Source organism: Tamandua tetradactyla, chromosome 13 (assembly GCF_023851605.1).
Source record: "Tamandua tetradactyla isolate mTamTet1 chromosome 13, mTamTet1.pri, whole genome shotgun sequence".
Taxonomy (NCBI): domain Eukaryota; kingdom Metazoa; phylum Chordata; class Mammalia; order Pilosa; family Myrmecophagidae; genus Tamandua; species Tamandua tetradactyla.
This window is the reverse complement of record NC_135339.1, coordinates 2,940,818-2,960,771: the sequence shown is the minus strand read 5'-3', so window position 1 is coordinate 2,960,771 and position 19,954 is coordinate 2,940,818. Positions and strand designations below refer to the sequence as shown.

Below are 19,954 nucleotides of genomic sequence, written 5' to 3'. Positions count from 1 at the left end.
TGACTACACGTTCCAAAAACCTCGGGCTAAAGGGTCTCTTTCCTCCATTTCCTTCTCATCCGAAAACGACCCACTACCTCCTCGCAAGCCCGCGGGAGCACTCGGTTGGCTTTTAGCCGAGATTCCGGGCCTTTGCTCACAAGGCTGAGGCGGGGTCACGGGGTCTCTTCCCGCCGCGCCCTTCCCCCCACGCTAGGCCCAGCTCCCCGCGCCCGCGCAACTCCCAGAAGGCGCCGCGACCAAGCAGCTCCCAAGAGGCCCCGCGGCTGAAGAGCAGGGGGGTTCGCGTCGCTGGCGGTGGGGGCTCTAGGCCAGGGCGGAGCCAAGGATCGTCGTCATGCCATTGGGCAAGAGCCCCGGGTCCTGCCGCTCGTTGCCGGCTTAGGCACCGCCTCAAGCCGTGCTGACCAATCCCGGGCCCGGCCTCCGCTGCGTCACAATAGCGCCCTCGCGGCCCCGCCTCCAGGTCCAACCATCTAGGCCCCGCCCCGGGATCCGCCCCGTCGTGGTCTTCGGCCTTCCGGCTCCTGGGAAGAAGTAGGACTGCGCCGCGTCTCACAGGAGAAGCAGGTGAGGCTCGAGAAGGGGCGCCGACCTGCCGTCACACGGGCACTCGGCAGCAGGGCAGGGGTGTGGCAGGGCGGGGCTGCTGCTCCCAGGGGCGTAAGTTGACGCTGCGCCGAGCAGGCCGAGCTGGACCGGGACGCCGAGCAGAGGAGGACTTTCCGGAAGCGCCGGCCGCGCTCGGCGGGCGGGAGTTGGGGACGCGCGCGCCGCCCGAAGGCCCCGCCCCTCAGAGGCCCCGCCCCGGGCGCGCTGCCAGGTGGGGGGGTTTCCATGGTGACGATAAACAAGCCTCAACTGCCTCGGCTACAACTGCCAAGTCCAGCACGTTCCAGCCTCCTCTCGGTGCGGACGTGAAGAGCGGGAGCGTGGAGACTCGGAGCCCGCGGTGAGGGGCGGCCGAGGGCCGCAAGCCCGGGGCCGAGCGGGGTCTGCGAGGAGTAGGGTGGGGCCTGCGGGGCTGGGGCCCAGTGGGAGGCGGAGCGTGAGGGCGAGGGCCGCCAGCTGGGGGCCGGCGGGGCCTGGGGACCGGGGGTGGGGCCTGCGGAGCCGGGCGGGGGAAGAGGCGGGCCTGCAGGCCGCGCTCAGGTCGGGCGGGGCGCGCACCCGGAAGGAAGCGCGCCGGCCTCAGCCCTTCTCAGCGTCGCGCCAGCCGGCTCCTTCGGTCGTGGGCTCGGGCTCCTGGCGTAGCTGAGTGCCTGGGCCTGGTGTGCAGAGAAGGGACCGCCGACCTCCCGCGCCCCAGGGCCCTCCCTCGCCCTGCTCCCTCGAGGTCTGCCTCCCCTGGCAGTTTAGCCCGAGCGTCCCCGTCGTGCGGTGTCCGCTGCTCCAGAGGTACCGTGTTTGAGGGACTGGGGACGGAAATCGTTTGTTCGTGTAATGCTGTGCCTCGTGACCCCATTGCTGCCGGGCGGTCTCCCGGGGCTCTGGTTACCTCTCCTTTCCGTTTCCTTGCTGGTGGTTCTGGGTCGGTTTTTACTCGTTCCTTCTCTAGAAAAGTTCCGGGCCCGGGGTCAGAACAGTGTGGGAGGGACCGCCGGGTTCATAGCGGCCCGGAGGTGGCGACCCGGGAGTTATAATCCTGGGACAGTGCCGCCCAGGGAGTGACGGCTGGGGTCAGAGCGGCTTGGGGGTTACAGTCGCGGAGAGTGCGACCTCGGATGGCGGCCGGGGCGGCCCCACGCAGTCGCCCCCTCCCTCCTGAGGGGTTCTGGCCTAGATTTCCGCCCTCGGAGGGTCCGGGTGGGAATTGACGGATTCTTCCTCCTTGAAGTCCGCGGCTTAAATTGGGGGCTCCGGAAGGGCCCGGGTCCCCGGCGCGCTGGGAGCCCGCGTGCGTCCGCGGTGGGGTGGGGGATGCGTGTCTCGTGGCCTCCCCGCGGGGGCGCCCAGGGCGGAGGGCTTCCTCGGAGCGTGCCTCGCGGCCGCCTGGCGCAGCAACGTGCTCGCCCGGCACCACGAGGGTGCAGGACGCGCTTCCGGCCGGGGTCGTCAGCCCGCCATGGCGGGAGGCAACCGCCGGGCGGCCACGTGTCCGGGCGGGCTGCGTACTGGAGGGTTGGGAGGCCGCGGGGCGTCGTAGCCAACTCGGTAAGACTACTTTTGGGACAGTTTTATAAAAGTAAACTGTATCTGAGTTCCTATTAGAAGTTTGCTTTCATTCTTAATTTCTGCATACCAAGATATTTTCATTTTAAAGTAAAATGAGTTTCTACTTTTTTTTTTTTTGGCCTTTAAGAAGGGGAATTTGTTAAGTTGCAAGTTTGCATGTTCTAAGGACATGAAAGCGTCCAAATTAAAGGAAGGCTATAGAAATATCCAATCTAAGGCATCCATGAATTTCTACTCTTAATATTGTGAGAGATTGTTGCATTACAGACGGGCGTGAAGGAAGTCTATCCTTCGCCTTTGAGGTCTTAATGGTCCCGTACGCATTTTGTAAACTGTTTAGCTTTATCATTTACATGTTATGCTTTCCTTTTTAGTTATGATTGGTTTGTTAATGACTTTATTTTTGGTTATTCTTTTAAACTGGTAAGCGGCTCTCCTTTTCACTTAATTATAGTGTTGCAAAGCTTTCTTTTAAAAATATGTAGGTAAAAATGCGAATTTTTATAAGGGTAGCAAATAATCATAGGATGTGGCAGCACCGTGGAGATCTGGGTTAGTGCCTGGAGGGGCTGTGGAAATGAGAGGGGTCGTTTAGTCATAAATATTTCAGTTTCTATTTTTAACGACTCGTAAAACAACCCATAATACCACTCCCACACCTTACTAATAACTACTTGATATCACATATGAGTGTTGAGATGTCCCTGATTGTACAATATAGCAAATAAACAACTAGTTGATAAGAGGTGGAATCCAGACAGGGCCACCTTGCCATTAAGATATGTTGTGAAACTTCTGTATTTTTGCTAATGTGATAAATCTATCTCGTTTTTAAAATTTTTCATTGATTTTTTATGAGGTTAAGTGTCTTTATGCAGTTCTCATAAACATGAAAAAATTTAGTTAAATCATTTTGTCTCCGTTAATCTGTTAAATGTGACAAATTGCAGCAATCGACTTAAGTATTTTTATTGAGAAATAAGCAGTTAATTTTTAGATAATCAGCTGCACTTGCATTCTTGGAATAAATCCTGGTTGATTATGATATATTATGGCTTTTTGTGTTGTAGGATTTGGTTTGCTAATGTTTAGGATTTTTGCATCTGGGTTCATGGTTGAAATTAGCCTTAAAATTGAATAAACAATTCTAACCAATTCCATTTGATTATAGATCTAAATGTAAAAACAAAACATTCGTTAAGAAAATGTTTGCATGGCTTCAGGCTAGGAAACGCTCTTAAATAGCATGTGAAAAGCATGCTGTTGAGGAAAGGAATGAGTCTGGAACAAGAGATTTTGAAACTAGATTGCAGAGACCATGTATCATTGACATGTCTTCATCTTCTAATTGAGGTCTCTGTTTGCTTTATACAATATTTGGTTAGAACAGTGCTATCCAAGAGAATTATTATAAAAAGAGTGAATGTTAATATTTTTTTCATTTTTTAAATTGAAATACAGTTAACAGAACCATACAGTTCATCCTTTTAACATATACAATTCAAGAATTCAGGTGATTATAGCATATTTACAAAGTTGTGCAATCATCACCTCTGTGTAATTCTGGAGTATTTTTTTAAGTGTTGAACCATCCTTGTATTGCTGGGAAATAATTGTTGTGTATAATCCATAATCCTTTGTTGTGCAACCATCACATATATATATATGTAGGATATCTTAGTGGAATCTTTAGGAATTTGTGAATGCATCTTCTTGGCAAGTGATTTCTATCTGGACTGGGTATAAGCTCCTTCATCTTTGAAATGTTTCTGTCAGTAAGCTGTATATGCTATTTCTATATCTTCCAGTGATTCAAAGCTGGCTGATAGCCTTTTCTGTTGTTCTTTTTTCTTTTTGAATTTTTATCCCTTGTACATAACCTGTTTTTTTTTTCCCCCAAAGATATTTTTCTGTACCCTTTATGTTAGGGTGTTAACATGTGCCTAGGGTTGTGTCTTTAAAATAACCTGATGGAACCACAGACAGAAATTTATTTTTAAGCCAGGGAAATTGTATTCTTTATCTGTTCTCTTGTCTCCTTCTGTATTTTTCTTTCTGGAATCCCATTATTCACATGTTATATTTCTTGTCTGTGCCATGTGCTCCAGATCTCATGTCATTTTCCTTTGTGGTTTCTATCCTGTTTTTTATTTGCTTGTGTTTGGGGCGGAGAAGTTTTTATTTTAATAGGCTTGAAAAATGGTGGAAAGTGCCTCTTCTCAGGGTTTGATACTTTCCAACTGGTTTTTTAGGTTGCTACCCTTTCAGTTCATTTCTGGCTTTATGAGTGGAAATTCAATAATTTCTAGCAGAGAAAGGTTTTTAGTCTGCTATTGAGAGAGCTCTTGCATTGCACCTATACCTCCCTCCCCACTTCCTGTTAAACTGTTTATGACTTTGTCTAACAGATCTTGTTCCCTGAAAACTACCTGCTTTTCTAAGCATGATGTGTATGTGGTTTTCTCTGGGTGCTGGAACCTCCTCACCTGTATGTGGGGTTCCTGTCCTCCACCTGGCTCTGCTCTCACTTCCACTTGAGGTCATGATGCTGGTGGCTGAGGCCCCAGAGCAGTGAACACTGGAAGGAGTTGCTGCAGCAGTTTCCAGTGACCAGCTCTATGGAACCTGACAAGCTGTGGACTCTATAGGGAGATGCCAGGAGGTAGCCCAGCGTTCTCTTTGAATTTAATAAGAACTGAATATAAAGATGAAAGTAGTTCTTCAGAAGATCGAACTGTCAATACAACATCACTACCACTAGAACATATTTTGGTAGAAGGCTACAGTTCATAAAATAAAAAATGTAAACAAGCATCCGGGTGGAATAAATGTACAAAGGAAAAAGAATAATACAGCGTTTAACTTCTACTTTTAAATCTTAGTTATTACAGGAAATGAGTCCTTACTATCATTCTGTTTCTACCGCTTCTCTCCCCCACTCGCCCCCCCCACATTCCCACCCCCTAACTTGATCTTTCTATCTGTGTAAATGTCTCTTTCTTAAAGAGACATTCTGAAAATAGAGACTTCTAAGTCAGTCCCTATTTTCTGTTTTTTTGTTTGTTTGTTTGCTTTTATTCGGGGTACAAATCATAGTTTTTGGGTGTATGTTTATCTGTTGGTTTGTTCTTTTCTTTCTGGATTATAGAGTCCACTGGACTGTGCCTGTCTCCCACCTGGACAGATGCTTACTTCTTATAACTGTACAGTATCACTTCATAAAGGAAAGAGCCTCCAGGTGCTGTAGATTTTATCTATTGCGCATCACTCCAAGTCTGTCCATTCTCCAGATCCCACCACGTCCTACGTCTTTGTAGGGAAGGGTATCACTTCCATTCTTAACAAACATATCAGTCCTTCCGTCTTGTCTCCTTGCTTCTATTACTACTTTTCATTTTCCAGAGAGTAGCTAAACTGTTCAGATTATATTACATTCCATTTTTAACAATTAAGTGACTTCCCACTGGCTTTAGAATTCCAAAATTCCGAATCCAGGCCTTTCAAGGCCATAGAGGCTTTCTGTCTACCTCCTCTCCCTCTTGGATTGCTCTCAGACCTGCAGTTTTCCTTTTCCTCCAGAGTTGGTTCTGGTGCACTGTGTACTCCGCTGGGCTCAGGGCATCTGCACAACTGGTCCTTGTCCCTCATCAGGCAGAAGTTATTTCTCCCTGCAAATATCTAACACTCCTTGACAGTTACAAATCAGCCTGGCCAAGAAGGCATACCTTTACCTACTCAAATGGAACAAATTGCATTCAAATAAAATGAATAAAGTACATGCCAATCATAAATTGCTAGAGATAAGTTTCTTTTTCTTTTCTTTTCTTTTTTTTTGAGGGATAAGGAATATGTTTATGAAGAAGAAATTTAAAAACTAAGAGGCTTCTGACGCAGCATGTGCACCTATTTCTGTAGAGTATTATTTCCTTTTGTGGCTATCCCCCCCTCCCAAATATTCTACTTTCACTTTCTTAAGGATGCCAGGATTTCGAATCCTTTGAGAATTCTTTCTTTGATGCTAAGAATAGGGGTAAGTTTAGGGGGCTAACATTTTTATTTGAGCTATTTAAAGCTAAAGAGTCTAACGTAATTAACTTCCATACGCCTATAACTCAGCTTCAGTGATCATCATGGACGGCTTTACTCTACATCCCCACCTACTTCCCTCATGGACCATTTTGAAGTAAATTTCAGACATCACACCATTTCATCCATAAATGTTTCAGGATATACCCGTAGAAATAATTTCTTTCTCTATAGTTTTGATATATTGTATCACTGTATTATTTCTTAACGGTATGTTCCTCTTCTCAATATTTCTTATGATTTGATTTGGTCTAGTAAGTAGATTCTTAAGACCCACCACTTAAGTAAAATCACAATTGCATAATTAAAATAAAAAACAAAGTAGAAACTATACAAAATATGCAATCACTGTTCACATTACAGTTGCCTCAGTTGTCTTGTTCATTTTAATTAGGATTCGATGAGTTAAGATATAATTCATTGTATGTTAGTTAAATATACAAAGAACTACCTTTTCTCTATTAGTTTCTACTCTAAAAATCTCTCTCCTTTAGTAACGATACTCTCTTTTAATTTTGTGGAGTATCCTTCTGTCAAAAAGCAGTAGCACACGGCTTCCCCCTCCTCCGCTGATATTCCTGAGCTTTTCGCCTGGTTGTCTTCTCATTCTGGCACTTATCCTGAGGACCCAAGATAAGGACTATCTTTATCCTTAGTCTTTCCCTGTCTCCTGCATGTATAGGAGGGAGCATCCAAATCCCCCCAACTTCCCAGGCCTGGGGACATCCTCCCAGCAAGTCCTGGGGTGAGAGTGCTCTGGGATTCAAATTTCCTGCCATGCTAGGCACTCTAGAGGGCATCCCATCACCAGGTGGAGGGAGAAGCAGCCATGTCCCAGAAACCATAGTGTTGGGGGTGGGGCCGGGGCCTCAGCAGTGCACCCACCAAAATACATGGGGCCCCACAGTCAGGGAAGCAACTTGAGATCAGTCAGCCTCATACCAACCATCTACTGGTGGCCAGCTGACTTTCAATTTCAGGTTAATAACAAAAAAGAGGATGCATGGTTTTACCTGCATGTTTCTGCATTTTTTTTTAAGCTTTTGGTGGAATTTGTGGCCCTTTGGCTGTAAATCAGTTTGGCTTGATGAGAAAAGAAATCAGCCCTGCTTGCTGCTCTAGGTGGTAAATCTCAAGAAAGCCACAGCATAATCCCAAACGGTGCTTCCATGGGCTATGAGTGTAGCTTTACCAGCAAAGCACAAGACCACCTGTCAGCTCACCTGGCTGTTTACAGAATAAAGGGCTACCCCCCTTGAACCTGCTCCCCAAGGACGACTCACTGGAGCCCTGATGCTGAGGGTGAGATGAAGGCATTGTGAGGACATGTCCCCACCTTGGCTCTGTGTCCCTGGCTAGGTTTGTTTTGCGGTAATCCTAATCAGAGTTGGGAGGGGTGGGGAGTACACCCAGATTATCTTGCTTGGATCTACCTGAGGCCCTAGGTGAATCCTCTCCTCCCTGTAGGGCAGAGTGGCAGAGGGTACATTTTGCAGAGCCTTTCTGAGCTTCTTGGGAACACAGCATTTCAGTCTCATCCCAGAGCTGCTGTAATAGAAACTGCATTTTTTCCAGCTTCTTAGGTGACTGAGAACTACCTCTGAGGGAGGTGGGAGGGGTAGGGTGGGGGCACACAGGATGCGAAAGGAGGAGGTTCCAGTTAAGCGACTGGATTCTCCCCTCACAGTATCCCACTTTTTGAGGGGGTAAGGGGTGAGTGGAGGATGATTGAATCCACTTGAAAAACCAGTTCCAGAGTATTTGCGACATCATGTCTTAATAGATTTCCTAATGTAATGTTTTCCATTTGTACAGGTGTATTTTTTTCCCAAAATATGTCTCATGTATTAATCCCAGGAAACCTGTAAGACAAAGGTGATATGATTATCTGTTTTAAGACAAAAGAGCCCAGCAAAATTAATTTGACTTTCTGAATTGTTTCCCAATCTAAGAAATATTCCTGGATTTAAGCACACATCGTTTGGGGATGGCGTTATCATGTGGCTGTTGGGATTGGTGGTGATGCTTTTTTTTTTCCTGTTGAAAAGCATTTCAACATTTCTCCCCCATATTCTCCCTCAGTTAATTAAGATCAATTCAGTGTCAGATCAAATACAAGTTGCAAGAAATTATCAAATTCAACTAGGAAAGTCTTGAGCATCTCCACATTGCTCCCAGAGGGACCTTTGTAAATGGTAAAGCTCTTTAACAATTTACTAACCAAACTGGCCTATTCGCCCCTCCCAGTGGAGGTTTCGTCCTATCTTTTCACCAGACAATGGGACTGGGGGGATGGGGCTGCTCCTCCTAGCCACCACCCACCTCCCCATCAGGTGCTTTGGCTCCCACCACCTATTCCCTGCTCTCCCACACAATATTTAAATTTCTTTGGGGAATTATCCTTAGAAATTCAGGAATTGAGTAATTGGGTGAGACTCCCAAGCTCTAGGGCGATTCCCTTCTGTTCTGGCATTACTGCATGAAAAGCCCTGCTGAGTGACTTCTGGGCAGACAGGGGTTGTGGTTCCACCCCAGGGGACAAGAAAGGGCCCTCTGCCCTCCAGGAGCCACCCAGGTCCTGAAAAGTCTCAGTGAGCATCCTTCGTGGTTCTGGAAGGTGAGCTCTTTTAACTGGGGTATTTATACTTTGGTTTGTTACTTTGGGGCCGAGAAATCCCATGTTCAGTGGGACTCCACACATGTGTCCAACTGGATTTTAGTTAACTGCCTTCAACTCCCTTACTCCTGGATGAAGTAAGGGAGTTGCCTTGTGTTAGCCTCAAAAGTTAGGTTTGAGTTCTATCATAAGTTTAGAAGAGTAAGAAACTTGAAATTTTAGGATTGCTGAGAGATAGGGGAGAACTGATTCTGGAGTAAAAATAAGCAGTAAATGTTTCAGTTCAGGCATTTGTTTCAGGATAGACTGGGTCTAGCCTCCAGGGAAGATGTCTCTTTGTTTCCTTAAGCATTATCTGAAAAAAGGCGTTTCTCCTGAGCACTGTGTTATCATTAGGAGGCATCTTAAGTGATTCTTAGGTAAGGTGTTTGTGCCTCTTTTCTACTCTGGCCCCTTGTTCTCAGCACAGCTAATTGCAGGCTTGTCTGAAGGTGTGCATAGAACTGTCACCTAATATTCCCCTGCTCATGATTTGGTTTGGAAGAAACTTTTTTTAAACACCTTAGCAGAGGTGCTTTGGGAGCCAGACCAGATTTCATATGTGGAGTGGAAAGGCCTTTTGCAAAGGGAGGTGCGACCTTAAGAATTAGGATTTAGCTCGGGTTGGGTGTAGGGTACGGGGTTTATTTGGAGTGAGGATTAACAGCTGAGACATGTGCCACATACCCGAGGAATCAGAAAGCCTGGCACATTCCAGGCACTGAGGGTAAAGAAAAGGGTAGGGATTTTTAGAAAGGGTGATGTGAGCCAGACCAGGGGTTTGTTTCCCAGACCTGAAGGCCACTTGAGTCTTTTGGAAACCAGAGGGACTGCAAGCAGGAGCAGCCAGGGCACGGCAGCTGCAGATGCTGGGAGGGTTTTAGGAGGTGAGGCTGTTGGAGCTGGAACTCAGAAAAAAATGGAAGAGAAATGTATAGACGAGGCGAGAGTTTAGTGACTTATATATTAGAAAGAAATCAGTGAGCTGGTGCCCTATGCAGAGCCAAATCCTGGGATCTACCTGAGGAGTTTTTATTCTTTGCCAGGGACTTAGGGGTGTGGGTCAGGGTGAGAACCAGTGGGTCCCCATACAGGGGCTGATGAACTGACTGGATTGGAGGGCTCGGTAGGAGTTGTTCAAGGCTTTTCCAGGTTCCTGGAGAAGGTATGGTGACAGGAAGGGCATTTGGAGCTCCGTGGAAGTTTGAGAGAACTAGTCCTTGAGGGCACCCCTGAGGCAGTGAGGAGGACTGTGTGCTCTCTGGGGGTTGGGGAGTTCCCCTAGAGGAAGAGGACCCGCACCGAGATGGAGAACCCAGGTAGTGTCGGGTCCTGGAAGCCCAGGTTTCGGAAAGGGCATGGTTTCCTTGGCACTGAGCAAACAAAACATTCCACCCTCTTGCTTTGGTAATCCTTAGCCAAGAGCAGATGGGGGGAGGCAGGAGACATGGGGAGAATGGCAGCCCCTTAAAGGGGTTTTACTGAGGGAAAGGTAGATGGGGAATAGCTGGGGGCAGAGCTGGCCTCGGTGAGGAGGGGTGTGTACTACAAGGTTGGATACAGCATTCAGTGGAGAAGGAATAAAGGGTTTCCTGAGGCGCGCTGCAGAGAGATGGTGGCCTCAGGTACAGGAAGACGTAGCTCCTTGTTCATCAATTCCCAGACTTTGTGGCACTTTTCCTCCTTGGGGTCCCTATTACTTTTGAGGTGAAAGACACTGTCCTCTGGAAGCCAGAGAGGGAGCTGGGCTGGGACTGCAGTGGCCCTGAGGGGCTGATTCTCCACACTGGTCATGGCTGGGGTCGCGCCTGGTGTCCGGAGATCAGGGGTGCTGCTGAACACCACCTTCTCTTGTAGGGAACAGGAAATCCAAGAATTCTCCTGAAGGTGTGAAACCCTTCCCCCGGGGCCATTTTGCCTGGCGGTGTGCAGTGCTAGTTGTCTGGGCACTGTGGAAACTATGAAGTGCATAAACTCCTCTGTATCTGTAAAGAGAGGACTGAATTGATGCCAGGACACAAGTGGAATGAAGGGATTAGGAGGATGTTGGCCAAGTTGAGCGTCTCATTACCAGTTTGCTTTTCTTTAACATGCTTTCTGTCCGTTTTTTTATGCTTTGTGTTGTTTTAAGAGCCCTTTCATATTTTCCTCTCATACTGTAAGAATTAACCCCATTATTTTATTTTTATGATTGATCTGAGGTTCTATTTTATCTTTTTCTACCAGATAACCAGTTGTGCCAACATTTATCTTGCCACCTGTTTTTTAATTTGTCTGTGATGCCTGGTGAAACGTGACATTTCTGTGTTCTTGTGTGCCCAGGTCTGACGTTTGGACAGCAGGTGCGGAGTGTGGCACCACCTCACTGCATGCTGTCAGAAGGAGACACCTTCTGTCCCTCCGGGGTCTTGGTTCCCTTTTTTTTTTTGGTTCTCTTTCCCATTCCCTGAGCCACTAGCATGTTCTTTGTTGATCCTTTTGTTTCCGTGTTTAGCGCAGCTTGGTTTTTGTGCTTTGTTTGCATTGTACATAATTTATCTCATGAATTTGCCTACCTGTCTGTGGAGATATCATCACTTTTGCCTCATACTTGACTGGTTCTCTGAGTTGACAGTCTAGGGACCAAATGGTACGTAGAGTTCTGGAAGCCATTACTATCTTGTATACTTGTGGCACTGTTTGGATAACAGATTCTGTTTCATCTGCTGTCAAAAAAAATAGTAGTATTCTATATTATTTTTGAAAATTAGTTGGCTGTGATCCCTTATTTTTACTTAAACATGCAGGTTGGGTTAAATGTAAGGGTTATAGTTAAGAAGAATCTCAAAGAACTCTTGAAAATGAACTGCTCAATTTCATTATGGCAAATGTCTGGAGTAAATACGAATTCTAGCAAGTAATGCGCTGGCTCTAAATTGACTAGTACATCTGTTTGAGCCACCAGGTTCACACAACCTCTGAAAAACTCCCTTACTATTTGAGTATTGTCTTTTTAGTCATTCTTTTTGTCTTTCCTCTAGAATCTATAATAATTGGCTATTAAAAGTTAGGAGTTTTTTTATCTTTATGAGTAATGTGTAATGCTTGGAGAGACCTGGAATTGAATATCAGTTCTCAAATGTATTTGTTACGTTTTTTAAAGACTTTTTATTTAATTCCACTCATCTTTACCGTCACCTGTGAAATGGAAGAAACCATGTTTACTATGTATTCATCTTGTAAATATTAAATGAAAAAGTTTGTAAGGTAGTTTTTGCTTTCTTTTCAGCCACAGAAACCTGCCCACCGAGCTGGTTTGACGCCTGCCTTGTCAAGTCTTCATGATGCTGGGTCCTGAGGGAGGCGAAGGATTTGTGGTCAAGCTCCGTGGCTTGCCCTGGTCTTGCTCTATTGATGATGTGCAGAATTTCCTCTCCGACTGCAAAATCCGTGATGGTGTCGCAGGTGTTCATTTCATCTACACCAGGGAAGGCAGGCAGAGTGGTGAGGCTTTTGTCGAACTTGAGTCCGAAGAGGATGTAAAAATGGCCCTGAAAAAAGACAGAGAGAGCATGGGCCACAGGTATATTGAGGTCTTCAAGTCCCACCGAACGGAAATGGATTGGGTGCTGAAGCACAGCGGCCCAAACAGCGCTGACACCGCCAACGACGGCTTTGTGCGGCTGCGGGGTCTCCCCTTTGGCTGCACCAAGGAAGAGATCGTGCAGTTCTTCTCGGGTTTGGAAATCATGCCCAATGGGATCACTCTGCCTGTGGATCCGGAGGGCAAGATCACTGGGGAGGCCTTCGTGCAGTTTGCCTCGCAGGAGTTGGCTGAGAAGGCTCTTGGGAAGCACAAGGAGAGAATAGGGCACCGGTACATCGAGGTGTTCAAGAGCAGCCAGGAAGAGGTGAGGTCCTACTCGGATCTCCCTCTGAAGTTCATGTCTGCACAGCGGCCTGGGCCCTATGACCGGCCTGGCACTGCCAGGAGGTACGTGGGCATCGTCAAGCAGGCGGGCCTGGATAGGATGCGTCCTGGAGCCTACAGCACAGGCTACGGGGGCTATGAGGAGTATAGCGGCCTCAGCGACAGCTACGGCTTCACCACCGACCTCTTTGGGCGAGATCTCACCTACTGCCTGTCGGGAATGTATGACCACAGGTACGGGGACGGCGAGTTCGCCGTCCAGAGCACCACTGGGCACTGCGTCCACATGAGGGGGCTGCCCTACAAAGCCACCGAGAACGACATTTACAACTTCTTCTCACCACTCACCCCTGTGAGAGTGCACATCGAAATCGGCCCTGACGGCAGAGTGACGGGCGAAGCTGATGTCGAGTTTGCCACCCATGAAGAGGCTGTGGCGGCGATGGCAAAAGACAGAGCCAACATGCAGCACAGATACATAGAACTCTTCTTGAATTCGACCACCGGGGCCAGCAACGGCGCGTACGGCAGCCAGATGATGCAGGGCGTGGGGCTGTCCGCCCAGTCCACCTACAGCGGCCTCGAGAGCCCGTCGGTGAGCGGCTGCTACGGGAGCGGCTACGGCGGCCAGAACAGCATGGGCGGGTACGACTAGTTTTCTAGGAATATTTTGAGTTATTGCAATCAAATGTTCACAGGCAGCCAACAAGCAGTGAAGAGCAGTTATTACTCTAGAGGAAGCTGTGGGACCCATTTGCACCAATGAGTTTGTGAAATCTGGATTAAAGAATTACCTCTTCAGTGTTTTCTCATGCAAACTTTCTTCTAGCATGTCCTGTTGAGTAAACAATACCTTAAAACTCTTTTCAGCTTTTCTCAATTAACATTTTGGTAGTGTACTTCAGAGCGATGTTTATCTAAGTTCAAAGTAGTTTCAAATTCGTTAAATGTGGGTCTTTTACACCACGTTACAGTAAACACATTCGGGAGACATGCTTTTTTGGAATACTCAAAGGTGCTAGATATCCCTAATTCAAAGAAACATTTCTCATGTTTGTTCGTTTTAGTTTATTTTCATTTAAAATCTTTTAGGTTAAGTTTAAGCTTTTAAAAAAAAGTTAATTTTTGAAAATTGAGACACAATACTAATACTGTAGGAATTGGTGAGGCCTTAGACCTTTCTTTGTACTGTGATTTCCTTTTGGGTGTATTTTGCTAAATGAAACTTGTTAACTCAATTTTTTTCTTAAAATAAAGACTTTTTCACAACAACTGGCACAGACTATCTACTCACCAAAAGGTAGCAAAATAACGGGTGGTTTAAGGTAACTCCTTTCAGTACTGATGGATTTTAGTGTGAATTTAAAAATAATTTAGCTCATCACGTCTATGATTTCCTTTGCAATTCTTACAGTCAGGCTAAAATGTTAAATATGTGAAGGCTAGAAATGGTAGCAAGAAAGACATCCCCCAAAAGTCTGAAAATAGATGCTTACACAGCCCTACCCTCCATTGGGTGATATCCTTTTATCCCCTTAAACTTTTATGATCTGGTTACATTCAACGTTCAGCAGAAAAAAACAATCTAAGTATTATGTACATGGTGAGGACTAACCACAATTTGTTTTTGTTTTTTGTTTTTTTTATAAAATGTGTTTTGAACCTTTTCTTCATACTTAGGATTGTTTCTTTAGGATGCATTACAGGATATGCATATCACAAGATTGAGATCCTGTTTGCAGATTGCAATGAAAACATTGCCTTTTATTTAGCAGTGACAAGCAGTGTTGCCCCACTTCCAAGAAGCTCTGCACAAAGCCTATTACCTCCACTAATTGATTTTACTTATTACCACAGTTATTTAAGTAAAACAAGAACTTCAATATAGGTGGAATTCACACGCACACAAAGCATCCTGTGCCAAAAGGAAAACTGTTGGTATCTACTCTTGATGATTTCCCCACTGTCTTTTTAATAACCCCAATGATTTAGATATCCTGCTTTCACCAGGCTAAGCATCCGTCTTTATCTGATCTGGACAAGAACAGCATCCGGTGCTTTTGCACAGGAAATTCTTATTGGTTCAGTTCCTTAGGAACATGTTGAAGTAACAGTAATTGAAATACACCCAAGAAAACCTCCCTTTTCCAGGGTGTGAAACCCTAGCCTTACCACCAACATGATCTCACAAGTGAGGAAACTGAGGTACAGGGAAGTGTAGTGGCTTAGGCACAGTCTGCAGGTGGTAACAGTGTGATTAGGATCCAGAAGTCTTGCTTATCCCAAGGTAGGGGCTCAACTAAAGAGAGCCTGAGGTATTCGGAGTCACCTATTGAGTTGTCATCCCAATCACCCCCAGCACAGCTGGCCTCCATGGCAGGTGGAAGTAATAACAGGACCTGTGGGATTGTCATTTAACTGCTAATTGGTTTCCTAAAACTGCTCTAAGTGCAAATTTTCTCAGCTCTGAGATATTGGGTAAATCTAGCACCTCATCATATGGTAGATGATCAAATCTGGCATGTTTTGATTAAAAATTAATTTATACTGGTACACCAGAGTCTTACTCCAGTTCCGAAGGCATGCCTTTCCCACAAGGTCCAGCCTCCAGTGGCCTGAGGTCAGGGCTGCAGCATCCCCAGGAAGACCAGGTCACAGGAGAATCCTTGGGAGGTCTGGGAGGCAGGCCGCATGCCCCTGTGTTTAGCCATGTTCCCAGGGTCTCTGCCCATCCAGTGGACGCACCGTCTTCCCAGGCCTGCAGACAAGATCCACCCAGAGACCCAAGTAGAGTGCCTGTGCGTTTCCATGGGATCGGTTGTACAACAGCAGTCAGACCTAAGTCTCCTCAATTCAAGGAACAAATGGGATGAGCACACCCCAGAAAAGGAATGGGAAGCTTGGGGGGGGGGCGTAAATGCTAATTAAACTCCCAGGATGTTCCTGAAATCTCTGGGGCAAACATGCTCCCTTCCTCTTTGGTTTGCAAAAGAGAGCTCTTACCTAGGCTGATGGAAGGTTTGTTTCCCATAAAGATCCCTACCACATCTTAACTGCTTCCAGAACAGGTTGGCCAAACTACAGCCTGTGAGACAAAACTAGCCTGCCACCCTTTTTTTTGTCTGCCCTGTGAGATAAATTTTTTTTTCAGATGGGTCATTTTAATGATGGGAACCCCAATTTGGCAAAATATAATCTCCCCCCAAAATCAATTATATCAGTAAACCTGTGTTAACAAAAACTACTTATTTTGGGTTTGTCAAAGAATTTTGCCTCTTGCAAAAAAAACCCTAAAATGCAACTGGCCGCTTAAAAGTCTTGGCTGAATCCTATTCCAGAAAACTAGTATCAGGACTGAGCATAGCACAGAGTGAAAGTCCTTACTGCAGAAAAAAAAGACTTCCCACCAAAACTAAGCTGCAGCCCCTACCCAGTATGTAAGACCCAAAGATGTGTAGAGTGTACTCTGAGGATGCTGGATTACAGGCTGAACGCCATTCTCAGTCAGGGTTAACAGTAGGAGAAAATAGGTAAGCGCATTCCAGAAGAGACCAGGTAGTGAGAAATCAGGTCAAGGTAAGTTGCATCGTGACTTGAAAGCATGAGCAGCCCACCTGGGCAAAAGCTAATGGACCTGTTGCCAGCAAGGGTATTGCTTGCCTGCTTATACAGCCAAGGAAGAGGAAGAGCCAGGAAGCAGAAAGTTGATGGCATCATTTCCATCAAAAATCGGCATCTCATTCTGTTTCCCAAATAGCCAGCTGGGTCTGTCACAGAGACCTCCAGTAGAGGTGCAAAACATACGTGCCTCCTTGCCTGTCCCCATACCTAGATCCACCAATTTTAACATCTTGCCACACTTGCTCTATCATTTTATCTGTAGCTGTTTAAACATTTGTGAGAGTAGGTTGTGTCCATGCTCCATGAATACTTAATACTCCCACTCCCAAGAGAAGCAGGTCCAGTAGCAGCACGGGGGATCTCTGGAAAAGACTGCCCACCAGTTCCCCAGCCACTCCTTTCTCCCGGGTGGGGAAAGGGAAGGAGAGCCATGTTTTCCTTGGGGACTAGCAGCCCATCTCCAGAACCTGGGTCATATACATCTTGGGCTAACCACCCCATCTCGTGGTCCACCCAGCTTCCCAGATGTTGCCCAGGGGAACTACCCGCCCTTGTCATACAGCCTTGGAGAAGCAGAATATGCCTCAACTTCGTTAGCCTGAAACCAGGTTGGAACTGTAAGCCTGTCATTCGAAAAACGCTTATTGAGTGCAGTGGGAGAGGCCGCATGCCACAAAGGATGGTTGTAAACAGGATTTGGGGAAACGAATTGGGGTGAATTTTAAATGAAGTAGTGTTTGATAGCTCAAAGGATATGAGGGTTGTGTGAAGGGGTGGACGTCCGGTCCCTACTGCCAGGGAGGATCTGGGAAGCTAAAAAGTCAAGGCAGAGGTGGAATAAGTCCAAAAACCTTATTCTGAAGCTTTGCCAGCTGGGTTAGAAATCGAGGCCGATTGTCTTAAGTGACTCAGAGCCTCCAGGCAAGGCAGGGGTGCTTCACTCCTGAGAGGATTTCACACAGTAGTTTCTCACGGTCTGTGATCTTAAAGAACCAGATTTTTCAGTAAGAAAGCATTTGTCACCCAAAGAAAGCCACAGCGTGTCCACTTTAGCTTGCCGCATCCGGGTATTCTAGCCTGCACAGATGCTTTATTTTCTCTAGTAGAATTAATTTTTATTTCTCAAATGCAATCCACTCCCACGTCCAAAGAGGGGAGGGACTTTCCCCTCTACCCCAAGGAAGGAAAAGCCCTCAGAAGCCACCGTGCGTCCTCGGCAAGAATGGGGACCGTCCCTGCTCAGCTCTTATGTCTGGGTCTGCCGCGAGAGGCTGCACAACCGTCCACCCCTGCGGCGGCTAAGCTTCCAGGGCGGCTCAGTCAAGCTCTGATAATGGGGGAGGTACAGTGCCCCCCACAGTGCCTGCACCTCTTCCGGGTCTCATCTATGCGTTCCAGTCGGGCTTCTGGGGGCCTCAGGCCATTTGCACGTTGCTGGGAGTCTCTGCTGGCTGGGTGGCTCTCACCATTCACCTTTGAAGGCTGGGCTGGGACCGTGAGAGGCTTTCGGAGCGCAACTCCAGTGCTGCCCGCATGGCCCGTCCTCCAGGACACTCGTTTCATTTTCTTCATAGCAGTTATCAACGCCCAGTCTTAGAGGTCTGTCCAGATACGCGACGAGCGCCTCGCGCGCCCCCGCTTCCGCAGCCTCCCCATCTTGTCCTCCGCGTCTCCTCGGCCTAACACCGAGGCCCCGCCCCAGCTCCCCTCTCCTCGCTGCCCTGGTCCCCCACTCTCCAGCACCACCATCTCACCCCAACCCGCCCGCTCCCCTTGGCCCCCAGGGCGCTGTGGCCACGGTGAGCCCAGACTGACTACCGGCCAGGGCCCTCGGGAGCTCCCGCCTCCGCTCAGCGCCAGCCTTAGGGCCGCCCCCTCCCAGCCGCCCCCATTTCGCGCCCTGCTGCAAGCGCTCTCGGCGGTTGGAGCAACCTGATTGCAAACCTCGGGGCTGCCGGGGGCTCGACCCGGGTCCGGCCACGGGTGCTGTGACTCAAGTCTGGAACCCAGGAACACCTCGGGACAGTGGGCCTGGCCCCATCCGGAGGGGCTGTGGCGGCGGGAGGGGGTGGAGAAGTTCCCCGGAGGAGGAGCCAGACGGGCAGTTGCCCTGCCGGAAGGCCGCACAGCGGGAAGGGAGCTGGGGTGGCCTGGCCCCCACGGGCCTGCTGGGCCCAGGGCGGCGGCAGGAAGCGGGACCCCAGGTGAAGCTGTGCTCAGCTCCTCCCACCCCGGGCTGCCCAGGACGGGGCGAGAGGATGGAGATTGCCAGAACCCAGACCCCTCCACGCTCTCGAGCCCCGACGCCCCACCTCGTGGGACGCAGGGATGTGGGAGCGGGGTGTTTCAGGAGTGAATATTGACATATCTAGCGACCCAGATTTGCATAGAACGTTTTGGATTCTAAAATGCACCATGTGAGGTTTCCTGGTGATAAAATTATAAAGAGAAAGCCCTGGGGACCCCTCAGAACCAAAAAAAAAAAAAAAAAAAAAAAAAGACCTGCCCTAATTCCTCTTTGAATTCCCTCTAATATCTTTTGAAATTTGAAATCACCACCAAGGCCGCTGACTCAGCAGCCAATCAAGTCCTAGTTCATTACCTTTGACTAGGTACATACAAACTAAAGCCCACCTACCCTAAACCCGCCGATGGGAGTGGCAAATCCCCGTTCAATCAATAGGAATCAAACTAACTTTCTCTTCATGTCCAGAAAAAGTCGTTTGCCATCCCTAGAACTCCGAAGCTACTTTTGTTTTTGCAAGTGCTCTTGCTTGCAGCAAAACTTTGGTGTCCGAATAAAATGCCCCTGTCTGCAAATTCTACTGCTATGTGTCTTTTCGCCCGGGTATGTAGCTCACTGTGCAGCCTCAGGCTATTACCAGGGGTAGAGGCCATGGGGCCTCTTGGAAAAAATTTATCGCCAGAGAGTGTCCCACTGTGAATGGGGTCAGTGAAGGAATTATCCTGAGCTGTGTGGGTGATAGGAGCCACCCACTGAGAAAGGTGGGGTCACGCAGTCGGGGGATGGGGGAGGGAGGGTGAGCCACTAGGGATTGTCCTAGATTATAGAGGTGATGTGCACCTGAGTCACTGGAACATCAGGGGTCTCCAGGCAGTCTCACAGGGTGTGGGAATGCCTTGGGGGGGGGGGTTCTCTGGGCAAAGATAAGTGACCAGGACCCCTTCAAAGTGGAAGCATAGTAGGGGTGGGCCCAGGCACAGATGGAGGGGAGACACCTGGTCTCGGGAAGCCTGAGGCAACCCACGGACCCCACCAGCTACCCCTGGGCCTGGCCAGCCTGTCCTTCCTCCACCAGACCCACAGTCACAAGGCCACTGAGGTAGAGGTGGGATCTCTTTAACTTATAAAATTAATTGTACAACCTGCCCCCCACATCAGAAGGGAACCTGAGGACCAGCGCCTGGGAGGACTGTCCTGGAGGTTAAGGGCCCCAAAGGGGAGGGAGCAGAAGCAGAGGGCCAGCTTCTGGAGAGACAGATGT

General features: G+C 48.0%; 1 protein-coding gene across 3 annotated transcripts; it reads left to right on the top strand.

Moving 5' to 3' along the window:
- Positions 1–437: 437 nt before the first annotated feature.
- HNRNPF (heterogeneous nuclear ribonucleoprotein F) lies at positions 438–14,099 on the top strand. Of its 3 annotated transcripts, none has more exons than XM_077124538.1 (2): positions 438–570; positions 12,186–14,099. In XM_077124538.1, the coding sequence occupies exon 2, from the start codon at positions 12,238–12,240 to the stop codon at positions 13,480–13,482; it is 1,245 nt and encodes a 414-aa protein (XP_076980653.1). In that variant the 5' UTR covers positions 438–570; positions 12,186–12,237; the 3' UTR covers positions 13,483–14,099. The 3 variants fall into 3 exon arrangements, with proteins under 3 accessions (XP_076980653.1, XP_076980654.1, XP_076980655.1); XM_077124539.1 differs by lacking the exon at positions 438–570 and adding an exon at positions 820–952; XM_077124540.1 differs by lacking the exon at positions 438–570 and adding an exon at positions 1,183–1,398.
- Positions 14,100–19,954: the final 5,855 nt, after the last annotated feature.

Excerpts from the sequence above, each read along its gene's own strand:
- HNRNPF (XM_077124538.1), top strand. The coding sequence starts at position 12,238 with ATGATGCTGGGTCCTGAGGGAGGCGAAGGATTTGTGGTCAAGCTCCGT.